Source organism: Antedon mediterranea, chromosome 5 (assembly GCF_964355755.1).
Source record: "Antedon mediterranea chromosome 5, ecAntMedi1.1, whole genome shotgun sequence".
Lineage (NCBI taxonomy): Eukaryota > Metazoa > Echinodermata > Crinoidea > Comatulida > Antedonidae > Antedon > Antedon mediterranea.
The window spans coordinates 12,274,194-12,290,080 of record NC_092674.1 but is presented as its reverse complement, the minus strand read 5'-3'; the positions used below and the strand labels follow the sequence as shown (position 1 = coordinate 12,290,080).

General features: G+C 31.5%; 1 protein-coding gene across 1 annotated transcript in view; it reads right to left on the bottom strand.

The window, feature by feature from the left end:
- Window positions 1-15,887, bottom strand: part of LOC140049698 (integrin beta-1-like) — a 71,010-nt gene that overhangs the window by 12,881 nt on the left and 42,242 nt on the right. Inside the window, exons 8-17 of the mRNA XM_072094647.1 lie at window positions 9,242-9,338; window positions 8,761-8,847; window positions 8,181-8,264; window positions 7,716-7,793; window positions 5,908-6,015; window positions 5,418-5,510; window positions 4,503-4,687; window positions 3,287-3,523; window positions 2,921-2,993; window positions 2,255-2,339 (exon numbers count right to left, since the gene is read on the bottom strand). Of these exons, the coding sequence (XP_071950748.1) occupies window positions 2,255-2,339; window positions 2,921-2,993; window positions 3,287-3,523; window positions 4,503-4,687; window positions 5,418-5,510; window positions 5,908-6,015; window positions 7,716-7,793; window positions 8,181-8,264; window positions 8,761-8,847; window positions 9,242-9,338 (1,127 nt within the window). The remainder of the gene's footprint in view (window positions 1-2,254; window positions 2,340-2,920; window positions 2,994-3,286; window positions 3,524-4,502; window positions 4,688-5,417; window positions 5,511-5,907; window positions 6,016-7,715; window positions 7,794-8,180; window positions 8,265-8,760; window positions 8,848-9,241; window positions 9,339-15,887) is intronic.

Sequence of the window (15,887 nt, the reverse complement as noted above, 5' to 3'; positions counted from 1 at the left end):
ATAGTTTATCTATCCTGTAATTGGCGAGATTATGGTCGCTGTTGAATGAAATAAAGCCAATCGGTATCAGATTTGTACAGAAACGTTTTCGCGGCCGAAGGGTGTAACCTAAATTCGTTGTATTATCGTCAAGAACTAACTGTAACTAAACTTACATAGAAAGTAGGGTATCATAAATTTGGCCTTAGCACTCGGGGGAGTGGCTAAGATGAAGTCCGTGGGACTACTAAATATAAATTGTAATGAACCTCGAGGGACATAAATAGGAATATTTCATGTTTCATTATCAATGTATAATAAATGGAAACTGTTTACCGATTCAAATAATAGAAATTGGTTTTTAACATTTTCCGAATACCAAACTCTGGCAGACTGAGAGATTGGGATGTTCCATTCATCGCAAATCAATACATTTGTATAATCGTATATTAAATCTATCAAAATAGTATTTTTTAAAGAAAATCGGCCTGTCTTCAACATTATGATGGTGTACTCTAGCAATCTATCAAAATAGTATTTTTTAAAGAAAATCGGCCTGTCTTCACTCTTCAACATTATGATGGTGTACTCTAGCTGTTCAACCGGTTTTCAGCTATTAAAAACAATTATCGTAGGAGGAGATAGGAAAATGCGAAGCCTCCTCGCTATGTAACATTAGGGTTGAGGGATGGGAAAGCGGATAGGTACAAAGAGGAACAATTTTTAAATATATTCTTTATCCACTGAGTAACGAAATATTTTGTTCATGTTTTATAGGCCTATAAATAATATACCTCTAAATACAGTAGGCCTAAAACATTTGCGATTTAATACTTTGTTAAAACTGTCACTGTCATAATCGATTGAAATATTAAAGTACATGTCACGATACACCACTACGACGTTTATATTTTTGGTAATTATTAATTAATACAAACGTTGAGAAGGAACTGTCAGTATAAAGTTTATTTGTATATCTAACAGTAGAGCCTATCCACAGTCTCAGTAATAAAGTTTATTTGTATATATTTTTATATTACATCTAACAGTACGAACATTCACAGTAAGAAATGTTCGATTCAAATGAAAAATAGTTAATAGGTATTTACAGTATTGTCAAAGTATTGCAAGTTTATTCTCAAAGGGCCCATATATTTACCTACCGTATGTGTTAAACCAAGGGCTCATAAATTTACCTACAGTACTTGTGTTAAACCAAACTCTGGCAGACTGAGAGATTGGGATGTTCCATTCATCGCAAATCAATACATTTGTATAATTGTATATTAAATCTATCAAAATAGTATTTTTTAAAGAAAATCGGCCTGTCTTCAACATTATGATGGTGTACTCTAGCTGTTCAACCGGTTTTCAGCTATTAAAAACAATTATCGTAGGAGGAGATAGAAAAATGCGAAGCCTCTTCGCATTTTTTTGGCGGGTATTTTTCAAGATGGATATCCATTAGACAGCTGTGTATACCACGATCGGAAAACACCCCTATTTGGGGCAAATCGTTGAACCTAAATTCGTTTTAATCGTCAATAACTAATTATCTAACTCAATTTAATTAGTAAACAGGGTTACATCAGGCGGTTAAAATCAGTACCGAAAGTACGAACCAACTTTACATACCATCGAGTGAAAATTCTAGAAGTAAGGCGCGATTTACCGAATTTTGCCCTTACGTAAATTTATATATAGATTAAATACCTCATTTGTATACTACCATTTTCATGATGTTCTAAGGCAATTCACAATAAAAAAAAAAATCACTGAGAAATAATATAATAAATTTTCTACAGAGATTGATTATCTTATTGCAGTTATTGCAGTAACTAAACTATATTGTTTCTGTTTAACCTGTTTATGCAATAATCTAATAATCTTTTTTGGGTAATAATATTATTATTATTATTATTATTTATTGCCAAAAACCAGTTACAAACAAACAAAACACAAAAACTAAGGGAGTAGGCAGGAACCTAAAAGTGAACCTAATCACTATAACAAGAGTTCAGGTTCCGTACTCCCAAAGTAACAACAATGATATAAAATAAACTATATAAAAATATTTAAAAAACAAATAGACGAATCAACAGTGTCAATATAAAATAAACGGATAAAATTATTGCAGTGACTCTCATAGCTTCTACATTTGAAACAGATATTTAGTTACTGTAGTAGAAAAATGCTGATATGGTCCTTAATATTGTCAGAAGAGCTTAAATTGACCAAAGTCCAAAGAAAATAATATAAACAAAATTGAACATACCACCACAAATGAGGTCAGCAGAATCTCTGCGACAAGAGAAGTTATCACAGTTGCAAAACTTTCCTGTGATTTTTTCTAAAGGATTCTTGAAAAAGAAAAAAATATTAATCATAACAAAAAAGCTCTATTTATAATACATTTTATATTATATTAATCGCATTCAAGAAAATATATGACCAGTATATTATAAGGATCCGGGTTACAACATTTGGCACACAATTAGTGGGTTGGATTATAATGTAGCTTGGCATTATAAACATGTTAATATGGTAATAAGATTTTTATTGAACTGTAATAATGATGACAATGATTGTATATATTTTTTTAAACTAACTGATCACGACAACAGTGTCTGTGATCGTATAGTGGTTGACTATTATTAGAAATAGAGAAACATAACATGTACAATATAGTTATAAATAACAAATTGACTCCTTGAGTCTCGCCTCCTCCTCTCAAACCCTATATAAGAGACATTCTCTATTTATAGGGTTACATTATTTTTAATCTTTCGCACTAATTGTCAATTATCAGCAACAGATTTTAAAAAACTTCTTTTTTCCTCTAATTGACCCACTATAGTATACTCACAGTACATACTGTAATAGTTGACCTACTGATATGCCCCAATAAGAAAACTATAAAATCATATTATATTTCACCTACTTGTCGCTTGTTACACACACATTTCCCACATATGCATGACCCTTGACCTGAACAAACCAAAGATGAGTTACTTCTATTGAAATAAATAAAAATAGGATTTGACTAATATTTTTTAAACATACAAGAACAGGCCTATACATCATTTCATTGATTGGATATTGAAAATAAGAAATCAAAATTATGATTTCTGCCCTCTATAGTTAACAGTATGTGTTTAGAAAATAATGGTTAAACAATTGTAAAATACTCAACAGCAATATTTTTTTTAATGCTTGATGTATGATGAATAAACAATAGTAAACTAGGTTAGCGGTATATCATGCTTTTCCAAAATGGAAATAAAGTAAAGAAGTTGAAAAACCTTACGTTTGACATGGTAAACTATCTGCAAGTGTTTCAGTTTCGTCTGAGCCAGTGTCATCACATTCACAGACCTCTCCATACCGGCCTTCATTACACTCACAAATACCACAGACCAGTGAACCATTACCATTGCTACATAGCTCACTGTCTGGTGTCACAGATTTGGTACATTCACATTCACAATTTGTTATTATGACAACTTCTAGGTTCTCTTCAAATCCAAGAGGTTTAACTGAAAAACTAAATATTTTGATAAAAATTCAAGCACATCATGTATCTTGTAACTTATTAATATTAGATGAAAGTTCTTATTTGTTCAACCACTGCGTATTCAAAATTAATCATCATCGTACCATACCATTATTCCATAAATGGACATTTTACAAATAATAATAATCATAATTTTTTTTAAAGAAATAAAACATTTTTCTTAATGATTAGTATCATCTCATCCGAAGGGCAAGGCAATGAGAGTAAAGCATCTTGCCTAAGGATGCAATTAGTATGGTACAGATAACCTCAAACCCATGCCTATCACATGCTAGTCCGATATTACCATTACACCATCACTCTCCAGTATATACTGTACAGCACCCGCCACGATTTCTAGACGGTCTCCCATCCAGAACGCAACCGGGCCAACATTGCTCAACTTCTGTGACCTGACGAGAACCGGTGTTTCACCGCAGTATGGCCGTATATATTATTATTATGTCATCATCATGCTTTATTGCCACCATTAAAATCATCATTATTGATTATGTCACTGCATTTAAAATGCTAGAAACACAAAAATTGTTATGTTGCACAGGAACACCATCAATTGACATGGTCATATTAGTAAGACAATTTTTTTTTATCTATTTTGTGTTTTATGCATAAATAATATAAATTTTAGATATTGCCAAAACTTTACAATAGAAATAGAGGACACTAGAGAAATGTTTGCATGCAATTACAAAAACAAAGATGTTTGTCCAAGAAAGCCTAAATGTACGTGATAAAGACAAAAAATGTTTGGGAAAATAATATTGCCTTTAAATTTAATTGTGCTTTTCATTAAATGCTCCTACAATTAAACAAATAAAAAAAGAAGCTGACCAAATTTTGGGTCGGTCAGGCTTGGGCAGCAGAAACATTTATTTTAAGCGTGCCAATGCATACACCAAGGTTAATGCCTCACTTGTGATTGGTAATAAACAATGTAATCATGTCTTACGAGATAGGATTTGCTGTACACTCATCAACGCTAACATCTAGTTTAAATTTAATGACATTTCCTAAGCGAATGTTACTACAGTTCTGCGAATTAGGCGTCAATGTCTCGCCATCGCAATAGGCTGAGTAGGTTACATGAATAGGAGCTGTCACCGTGTCTACAAGTTGAATCTCAGATGTAATTTTCTATAAAAATAATTTTTTTAATTAATTATGATACTAATAACTAATAAAACATGTGCAATAAACAAAATGTGTGCATTAATCCTTTCGCTGCATGGTGTATAACTCCACATCTGTGTGAAAGATGTTTTTTACAAAATTAAAGTAATTTTGAACAATAAAAATGTTACTTTAATTGAGGTTAAGTCTTTTTATGTAGTTAAATGTTTAATTTAAATTAAATTTACATCAAACTTTATTTCATTTCATTTATTTTTGACTCCATAAAAATACAATATAGAATAAATATAGAAAAACATCACACAAAACTAGGCAGAGACAGGATTCCTAAAAAGCGACCTTAATCACTATCTAGTAGGTCTCCTATTGCACTGATTGTATAAAAAACATTTACATATAACATACATATAACATATAATTTGTATAAACATTAAAAATGCATATAAATACTATAAAAACAAAACAAAAATATATTGCAATATCATTAAAAATCGTCAGTACTTTATTCATCGAAGTCTGTAGAAAAAGCAATTTTTCAAGAAGTTTTAATGGCATGTAGGCCTAATTTTATTTACACTCGATAAAGGCCTATAAATCCAAAAATTGTTTCACAAACAGCATAAATGTTTGCTTAGATGGTTTTGTGTTAATGACATAATAATTGGTAAAAAAAAAACTACTGGGAAAAAATCTCAAATAAAAATAAAGGTGCTATGAAAAACTCCAAACTTACATCATAACTACTACGAACAAGTTCAATAATGTTTCTTGAATCACTAGCTAGTGTTCCCACAGATCCACCTGGGAAAAACTCATTTACAACTTCCTGTTGAAATGAAGAAATCAAAATTAAAATATACCTCATACTCCGGATGGGACATAAAGCTGCTGGTCCCTTGTACAATGCATGTTAAAGAACTTGGTACATTATTAAAAAAAAGCAGGGTTCATCTCCCGGCGTGCTGATCTGGGTAGATGCTGTACTGTTGGCAGGTAGGTAAATCATTTTTTCCCACCAAATTTTTGGAATGGAATAACTATTACATGACATTAAAATGGCATATCCAACCATTATTTTTCAGATAATATATATATATATATATATAAGTTGATCAGATATACTAAACCCATGCACTAATAGGACTAGCATGTGGAGTATTCTAAACAACTTAACACAAGATACTAGAATGTATTCTATCTTTAGGATTCAACATATTCAATACCTGATAAAGAGCTGGATCATCACGCTGTTTTGATTTTGCTACTGCAAAAATTGGAATTACATTTCTTTCTAATAATTTCTCATGAAGCTGTCCTAAAGATGGAAAATCCTGAAAATAAACAAAGTAAATGTAAAATATGTATATCAATCATACTTTGAATTGACCTCTTTTTATCATAATAGGAGAGAGGGAGTGGAATGCATAACAAGAAATTGACATGCGTTTGATAAAGCGTGGATTCAGATAGTGCATGCGCCATTTTGTCTCGTTTCCCCTCTGATAGAATTATGTGGATTTTTAATAGATAACACAGTCAACTCTCCCAATATCAGAAATCTTTGGGCTGGGCTAAATGTCTGGCAATTCTGGTATTCAGAATTTGTTTTGAAATTAATTTTTACGTCTGGTTTTGGGAAAGTTTCCAGTTTTCAGAGAGTTCAGTTGGTAGGCTTGACCGTATTATTATTATTATTGTAATTTAATTAATTGTGTTTGTGTTTTTATTATTTTACTTGGTTTAAATTTAATTTCATATTTGGACTATTGTCCGTATCTATATATAAATTTACGTAAGGGCAAAATTCGGTAAATCGCAATTTACTTATAGAATTTTTACTCGATGGTAAAAGTTGGTTCGTACTTTCGGTACTGATTTTAACCACCTGATGTAACCCTGTTTATTAAGTTAGATAATTAGTTATGACGATTAAAACAAATTTAGGTTCAACGATTTGCCCCAAATAGGGGTGTTTTCCCGATCGTGGTATACACTGTCTAATATGGATGTCCATCTTGAAAAATACCCACCACAAAAATGCGAGGAGGCTTCGCATTTTCCTATCTTCTCCTACGATAATTGTTTTAATAGCTGAAAACCGGTTGAACAGCTAGAGTACAGCATCATAATTTCTTACTGTGAATGTTCGTACTGTTAGATGTAATATAAAAATATATACAAATTGTATACTGAGATTGTGGTTAGGCTTCACTGTTAGATATATAAACACATTATTATATACAAATAAACTTTATACTGACAGTTCCCTCTCAACGTTTGTATTAATTATTAATTAATAACTACCAATAATATAAACGTCGTAGTGGTGTATGTACTTTAATATTTCAATCGATTATGACAGCGACAGTTTTAACTTTTTGTTTGTTCTAATTGTTTGATCTTTTTGTTAGGGTTACATGCTTAAAGCACTTGTGCTTATTTTGTATCCCATTCCATTATCTTATTATTTGTATTGTATTTGTATATGTATTTATTTTGATTATGGAATAAAAATGTCGATGAATTGAACAAAGTATTAAATCGCAAATGTTTTACTGTATTTAGAGTTATATTATTTATAGGCCTATAAAACATGAACAAAATATTTCGTTACTGAGTGGATAAAGAATATATTTAAAAATTGTTCCTCTTTGTACCTATCCACTTACCCATCCCTCAAACCTAATGTTACATACAAAACACAAATTGGGTTTCTTTAAATGAGTCCAAATCAAAAATTTGGACTCATTTTGTGATAAGTTTCTCCTTCGGAAGTAATTCCCAGTGTGCTAATTTTAGTTGACTACATAAATCATCGTGTCTATTTATTCGTTTCTGAAAATGACAATGTATTATATAATAGTACATTTGAAATCGCCAGTTTTGTTACGCTGAAATTACTGTGTAATCGAGAACCATCTGTGGGCACGACCTAGATAATACACGAGCGAAGCGAGCGTACCATCTAGTTTACATAAGTAACACAACAATGAAAAATGAAATCGGAAAAGTAAATCAGAAAATTAGTTACATTTTTTACAGAATGAGTATAATATCCTTGATCATCTAAATGACATTCACCATCATTGGGTAAGGTCAGCCCGCCAACCTAAAAGAAAAATAAAAAAAAAATTGGAGACAGCTACCGCTCAAATGATATAGTTACCCCTCAAATGAGCCAGTTACACCTCAAATGAGCCAGCTATCTCTGAAATGAGCCAGCTACCCCTCAAATGAGCCAGCTACCCCTCAAATGAGCCAGCTACCCCTTAAATGAGCCAGCTACCCCTCAAATGAGCCAGCTACCCCTCAAATGAGCCAGCTACCCCTCAAATGAGCCAGCTACCCCTCAAATGAGCCAGCTATCTCTCAAATGAGCCAGCTACCCCTCAAATGAGCCAGATATCTCTCAAATGAGCCAGCTACCCCTCAAATGAGCCAGCTATCTCTCAAATGAGCCAGCTACCCCTGATATCTTATACATTTTTCTACAAACCTTGCCATCAAGTGCGAAGTGAAATCCTGCATCACTCATATAAATAATAAAATGTCTTGAATAATTACGCCAACCTATTTGCTCCTAAAAATCAATGACATCAAAATGATCATTAAAAGTGTGGAAGGCCTTCTCTTGGTTGGGTTTCATTTTGAATTCATGTTAAAGATGAAAAAAAACATGAAAATTGAACTTAAGTCTAATAATAAAAACAGACTTTAAATAGGCAATTTTGTAGTTCTGATAAAGTTAATCACTTCTCTATAAAAAAAAAGTGTTTTAACTTATAAAACTTAGTCAAAAGAAACAGTTAAATTAAACACAAATCAAACAAAACATTGTAAACAGTATGATCACAGTAGGCCCACTATTGTATGTCAGTGAAATCAATTATAAATTGTTAATACATTAAAATTAAATTAATAGTATTGACACATCCTTTGATTGATAGATAAATCAATATAAACATAAAATAATAAACTACTTTTGATCCATCAATATTATTTAGGTTAATTTAGCATAAAAACTACCACATCTCAAATGTGAGTCATTAAACAAGTAAATAGGTAAAATTAGATACCCTGCAGACAGTAGCTTGCATCAGGGCATCAAGTCCACCCTCTGGTCTATCAAGACTCATCGAAAAGGTTTGATCTTTAAGTGTTCTCTGAAAAAAAAAGAATATGTGCAATTATAAAAAAAGATAATTTGGTATTTAAACAAAGTCAATTATGAAAAGCAAGGCTCTGATTTTAGTCTATATTGGTTGGTTTTCACATTTTTTGGCTTATCGCATGACATCACCATTTTCACTTGCATGTTGAATGGGACCATTGAATGTCACTGTTATCACTGAATGCAACAAAATCACTAATGTCACATGATACAAAATAGTAAATTTGGTAAGTAAAAGTCTTCAATTCGAAGAATGGGTTGTTTTGTGTGAGCAAGTGATGTTTAATATGCGCTTGGAGCATTAAATCCTCAGCCATGTCAGTAGCCTTTAATATAGCCAATGCCAATACCAACAAAGTCTAGGAACTCAACGGAGTGTATTTTACCTCAAATAAATTAATATCATCAACCAGTGGAATGACATTTCTAAAACCATAAGGTTGTTCACAAAAATCTCCCTCTAGAAAACATGGATTATCACGTCTAAAAAAGAAACAAACAATGATTGAAAAATGTAAGTAACTACAAATTCAAGCAAACAAGCAAAAAATAAAAATGAGTACACCAAATGCATTTGAACATTTTCATGATGAGTAATTTATAAGATATACCGCCCTCTATAAAGATCCCATAATTTGTTTCTCAACAAGCATCAATTCTGTGAATGATCCTCATTAAAAGTCTTGTTTGAAAGTACATGTTTTTATTATAAATAAGTGTACATATTTAAAAATATAAAAACTATTATACATCAGTGGTTCGCCATCATTTTTAGTCGCGTGGACGCGACTCTATAGTTCACTATGACAGTCGGTCGGTCTGTCGGTCTGTCTGTCCATCCGGTATCACTATGCGTTTTATCGCTTTTCTGTACTCTTTGAACTATTTTGATGTACAGAAAAGTTTTAAAGTACATTACTTTTTGAAAGTTCATTTTTTTCTGAGAGCATGCGACTTATGGCTGTTGGCCTTGTTACAAAATAAATCCAAACATAGTTGGTGCAATCAAAAGAACTGGTAGCAGAATCTAGGCGCCGCTCCAAGTCATCATATGCAACAAAATTCAATGACATGAAAAAGGAGTCTAGTGCCTATGATAAATATATACATTCAATATTTATTTATACCCACAATAATTGGGATAAATTGAGATAGTAGATCATGCAAATTATTAGGAAACTCCTCTGGTTATCAAGAGACGGGTAGTAACAAAGTGCGAGGCAGCGAGGCACGCGAGGCAGGGAAGGCATGCGAGGCAAGTCAGAAATTTATGCGAGGCATCGTTTTACCATCATCAAAAAATGCGAGGCATCATTTTATCATTTCTCAAAATTGCAAGGCAGGAAATCACCGAAATTGAAGTAGCCTAGGCCTAGGCCCGCTAGGCTAGTTTCCTTTTGCACCTGCCTTGTAATTTAACCAAGGCTTTATCCTGAATACCACAGCTTAGAATTAGTAGGCCTACTTTAATGAAGAAAAATCACATAAAAGTAACACTAAATCCATTAAATTGGTGATTTTACAGACGTTGTTTTTCTCGCATTTCGCACACTCAATGTTCAATATTTTGGTTTCTATGGAACGCCAAAAGAGCAAAATTAATTAGAGGGCTAAAAACTCTGTGGAATCCATTTATATTTAACGCATTATTTGGTGAAAATCAAGTACAATTTCAATAGATTTTGTCACTGTCAGTAAGGAAAAATGTTACTGTTGATAATGTACACGGTTTCGTTAACCTTTTAAAGAATAAAATAGAAAAATTCATCATAATATCCTTAGTAGGATGTCCTAGGTCTAGACTAGGTAGTGATGTTGATTTAGGATCGATTATTATTCTTTGAAAACAGAACAGTATCAGCAGTAACATATTACAACATTTTTATTGACAAATTAACAAATATATTGAAATAAAACGTGTTTTTCACCAATAAATGCATGAGAAATTGACGCATTCCACTGAGTTTTAGTCCTCTATTATCGTTGCTCTTTTGGGGCTCCATAGAAACAAAAATATTGAACATTGAATAAGTGAAATTCGCGAACAGTGTGCGAGAAACACGCCTGTAAAATCATTAATTTAAGGATTTATTTGTTACTTTTTATGTGATTCTTTCATTAAAGTACTCATGAGGTATACTTCTAAGGTGTGGTATTCACACGATAAAGTTAGTTATCAAATTTGGAGTAAAAATACAAGCGAAGGAAACTAGCGCCAGGTTTATTAGTACGTACATGGACAACAATAAATAAAAATCGTTCGTAATACAAACAGGAATAGTGTATCATTATTAAATATTACACCAATTATTATTTTATCAAAATTGATTAAATTATTTTCTACATAGGCCTCTTATCTAGGTTAGGGCTAAGCATATTAGCTAAAGTTTAATTTTAGGCCTAGTATTACAATTGTCGGACGTAAGTCTTTTTTCACACGCGCTCCAGAATTCTGTCGCAATTTTTTTCTTTGCGGCATGTTATTGGATCGGCATATCAGTTACCTTTTATTCACCGCCAGTTATTGAACTTGTCCTGGCAATCGCTGTTCACCTTATTTGCGAGAGAGGTACACGTGTTGTTCCTAGAGAATGGAATGTCAAAAATGTCTTTGGCACGCCGCTCAGAGAGAAGTCTGTGCGTTGCTGCTGAAACCACGTGCTATAGGAGGGGAATGCACCACAATCCTCTGAGCTGAGGGCTGAATCATTCCGCTACCTGCTAAATAGTAAAGAGGGATTGTCCATCTCTCAGGTCTACCGGATCTAGGCGCAGGGGTGTGACAAAATATTATTTTCACTCTGCTATGTTCGAGAGACATGTGAGTGAACACGCTCGAAATGCCAACAAACATTGCAGTCATTTGATGAGTGTGTCGCTATAACAATTATTGTTTATTGAAAGTTGAAGACTGTCGTTCAGATTTTTGAACCGTAGTTTGGGCACTTTTGTAAAAGTAAAATTTGACACGATATGACTTGAATGAAAAAACAATCGTTACATAAAAATAAACAACATGATGAGTGTATACACGAATCTATTTAGATACGCTTGTATCGATTGATTATTAGGCCTATAATATATCATAATAGCACGTTAAGATATGCCTCGCACCTTTTTGAAATTGTAAACTATATGCCTCGCATGCCTCGCACTTTTGGAAATGATAAAATGATGCCTCGCACAAATATTTGGCATGCCGCGCTTGCCTCGCGTGCCTCGCACTTTGTCAACACTCTCAAGAGACTAGAGTCTGTATACATTGTTTGCTAGATAACAGTAGACCTAGGCTTCACATCCAAAACTTCTTTATTAAAGAATTCCACCTTTCAAACCATAACAAAATAATTCTTATATAAGTTTTCCCCCCAGCAAGTTTTATTTCAATACTGAATGATCTACCCATCACCGAGGAATCAATTCAAATAGGTAATCACATAATTCAAAAGAACGCTATCAAATGAATGATTTTTATAATAGCTTTGACAAGGTAAGCATGAAACATGCATATATGGAAATGAAATAGCTGACATGAAATATGCATGCACCAGTCTGCTAATGATTCAGTCAGGAGTAATGCTACCAAGGATTCACTTAGTGATTTACAAGGGCACATGCAACTGACTATCTTGTCTTTCACATCTTGAGATGCAACTATAGACCTTTACTGAAAAAACTGATTCATTTTTTAGTTTTACGATTAAGAAAAGAGCCTTTTTTATAAAATTGTAATAAAAAAATTTACCATAATCAATTCACAATGCGCTCAAATGGTAATTTGTTCAAAATAGCCATTATTTTGCATTGCAGCCAAAAATCGCACAGGGACAACTGGATTGAGTGTTTTTAACTGTAATATCTTGAGGACACCTTTATTTGAAATGTGTCCTATGTCTGCTGCATAACCTACTTGTTACATATACAGTGCATAGCTTTATTTAAATAACAACTAAAACAAACTAATGATAATAACAGGAAGTTATCAATTTAAAAGTTTATTTTAATAATACTGATAAGAATATTATTCTTATGTTGTCATTTTATTGTTTTTAAATATATAAAAATATGTATAGGCCCATTCTTGTAATAATAAAAATTAAACTAAATTTGGACTTTTAGAGAAAAAAAAAAAAAAAAAAAAATTAGTTTTCAATAAAATAAGAGAAACTAAACTACCAAAATCTTGACATTTCTTCATGTCATTTAACAGCAATTATATATTAGTATATATTCGATAAAATGTGTCTCATAGTCCACCGTGACAATACTGACAGTGTACTGTAAATTGTTTCAATCAAAAATTAGTCTGTTGACATTTTCTTATTTACAATCTTAATTGTTAACGATATAAACAAATACAATACAATACTGTGTTCTTCAAAAAAAAGGAAAACCAATAATTGTTGTTTGTTCATCATTTAAAAGTACATAACATACATTAGAGGTTACAAATTGTAAGACTGTAAAAGTAGTCTACCATTAACAATTGCAACTAGGTCACAGGAATACAGTACAATTTAAGATCTCCTGTGAATGTTGGATAAATAAAGTACCTTTTTATATGAAATAAAATTAATATTAAATTAATTATTAAATTGATATTACAAGTTTAAGACACTGGGATATAAGATATTATTATTTTTTGTTGAATATGCCATTTTAATAATGTCACATAATACTATAGTTATTCACTTTGTCCACAAAATTAACTTTTGTAAATTAAAGCAAAACATACTCTATCAGACAAGGGAGTTGTAAAAAACTCACTGATCAGACAAAGGTTTTTCTTTAAAGATGCAACTGTTCCCCAAATATGAAAATTAAAGATTAATTTATAAAAAAGACTTTGAAAAGGCTATTTCGCAGTTTTTTAATTAATCACTTATACAGAAAAAAAAAATAAACACTTATAAAAAGACAAAAAAAAACTGTTGACTTTAAATTACAGATTTTTTATGTAAATGATTTTTTGTTTTCAATACAATTTTTGGTTAAAGTGAATAAATATTATGTGATATTAAAATGGCATATTCAACCAAAACAGCCTAAGTTGTTCTGTTCAATCAAACCATTCAATGAACTTGATTCACACAATGGTATGGATCTTTATCAGAAATAAATAAATAAAGTTCAAGTTTCTGTTTATTGTATTGTAGAATGTTAAAATATATGACATGTTGTAAAAAAGCAAATTGTCATGCATTAGTTGTGATACCCAGAGGCGGATTCAAAAGTTAAAATATGAGGAAGAAAATGCCCAAAAGCCTTTAATGAAAAAAATAAACAATGAATTTTCCCTTTACAATGTATTGAACCAGGGAGTACAACTCCCTGATTAAACCAATCTGTCTTAAATCTACCTCAATATCAAAGAGTATACTTAGATGTTTTAAGCAAATCAAGTAAGATCTACACTAGAATATTTCAAAAGTATGTTTTTTTACAACAGATATGAAGGTATTATTAGAACATATAATATTTTCAAAGACAGACATACTATACAAAATAACACAATTCCAGGTCTATAACTTTTTTCACAACATCTATTTGGATTTAAAAACATAGACAATTAATTTAGTTTAATGTAAAATACATTGTAGTGGTACCAATATCTTTTCTAAGTACAGTATTAGTGTGTTTATGACACACAAATCTTGTGACCTATATTTTAATGTTGAAAGTTTAATTAGATAAAGATTAATTATTCAAACTTCATTTTTCCAGTTTTCATCAACCACTGCATAGTTAAATGCCAATACAGGCACTAAGTAAATTGTTTTAAAAATTTACTTTCAAGATTAATATTTAAACATTATAAACATGTTAGATGCATCATGCAGTATTATATTTTTTTTTTTTTTCATATTTATACAACTAAAATCAAGGACTTATCTTATGTAGGCTATATGGTTCTCAAAAATATTGGCTTAAAAGTGGGCCATAAGGTTCTGAAAAATTGGGCTGCCCCTAGCCTGAACATTTCTGATTCACACAGATAATGTAGCTAAATGATGGCGCTGTTGCAGATGCCAACCAAAAAGACAATCTACAATCTTCCAATTAAACTAATTTCCATCCGATTTTAGTTATTTTATAGTGATTTTCACCTGTGTTTACAGTTTATAATTTTTCTGCAAGATAATCTGAATTGTGGCTAGTCTAAATGAAATTAAATTTAATTTTATCACTATTATTTTGCATTTTGCTCACTTTGCAATGAAATAAACAAGAAAAAACAATTTTCAAATCAAATGTCGCTACCGTAGTTATAAGGGTACCCAAAAAACTTTCTAAAGAAATAAACTTTAAAAATAGTTTGATCAAAACCTTTCATGTTAAAAGACAAATATGAAAAGATATTATCTCATGAGTAAATTGTTATAATTCTGTAAGTGGCAAGTTCCCCGCTCTGAATGAGATTGTAAATAAATAAATAAATAAATAAAAGAAATACATCTGGGACCGCTAGGGTGAGTAACCAGGACAGTTATATACACAACAGTTTTTGCACTGTGTTTGCATTTCTCAGAATTAAGCATAATTTATATACCGTAGATGTTGGAAGATATTCTATTTTTTTAGTCACATGCAACGCAACTCTACTCTAACTTGAGCACGCGACTGCAGCCATGTATATTGCCTTGTTTTCAAGCATATCAGTTCTAAAAATGAGCAAGCATATTTGTTCCACTGAGAGTAGACATAGCACTACAGTACTACTATTGTAATACCACAGACCTTCATAAGTGAATGGTAATACAATTATTCTCTTGTATTCAACATTATGTAAACATACAATACTATTGTGTTACAGTATAATCCTTATCTACTATGGTAAATAGAAGTTTTAATTCAAGTTCATCATAGCTTTTGTGTTGACTGGAATTCTGAAGTAGGAGAGGCTAAATAATGCTTTTTTTTTAAATACTCTGGATTAAACAATTTATGTATTTTCATTGATGATTTTAGTGGAATTACTTGAAGGTAAATTGTCTATAGGTTGAACATATCTTGTTGGTGTAATTCTGTCAT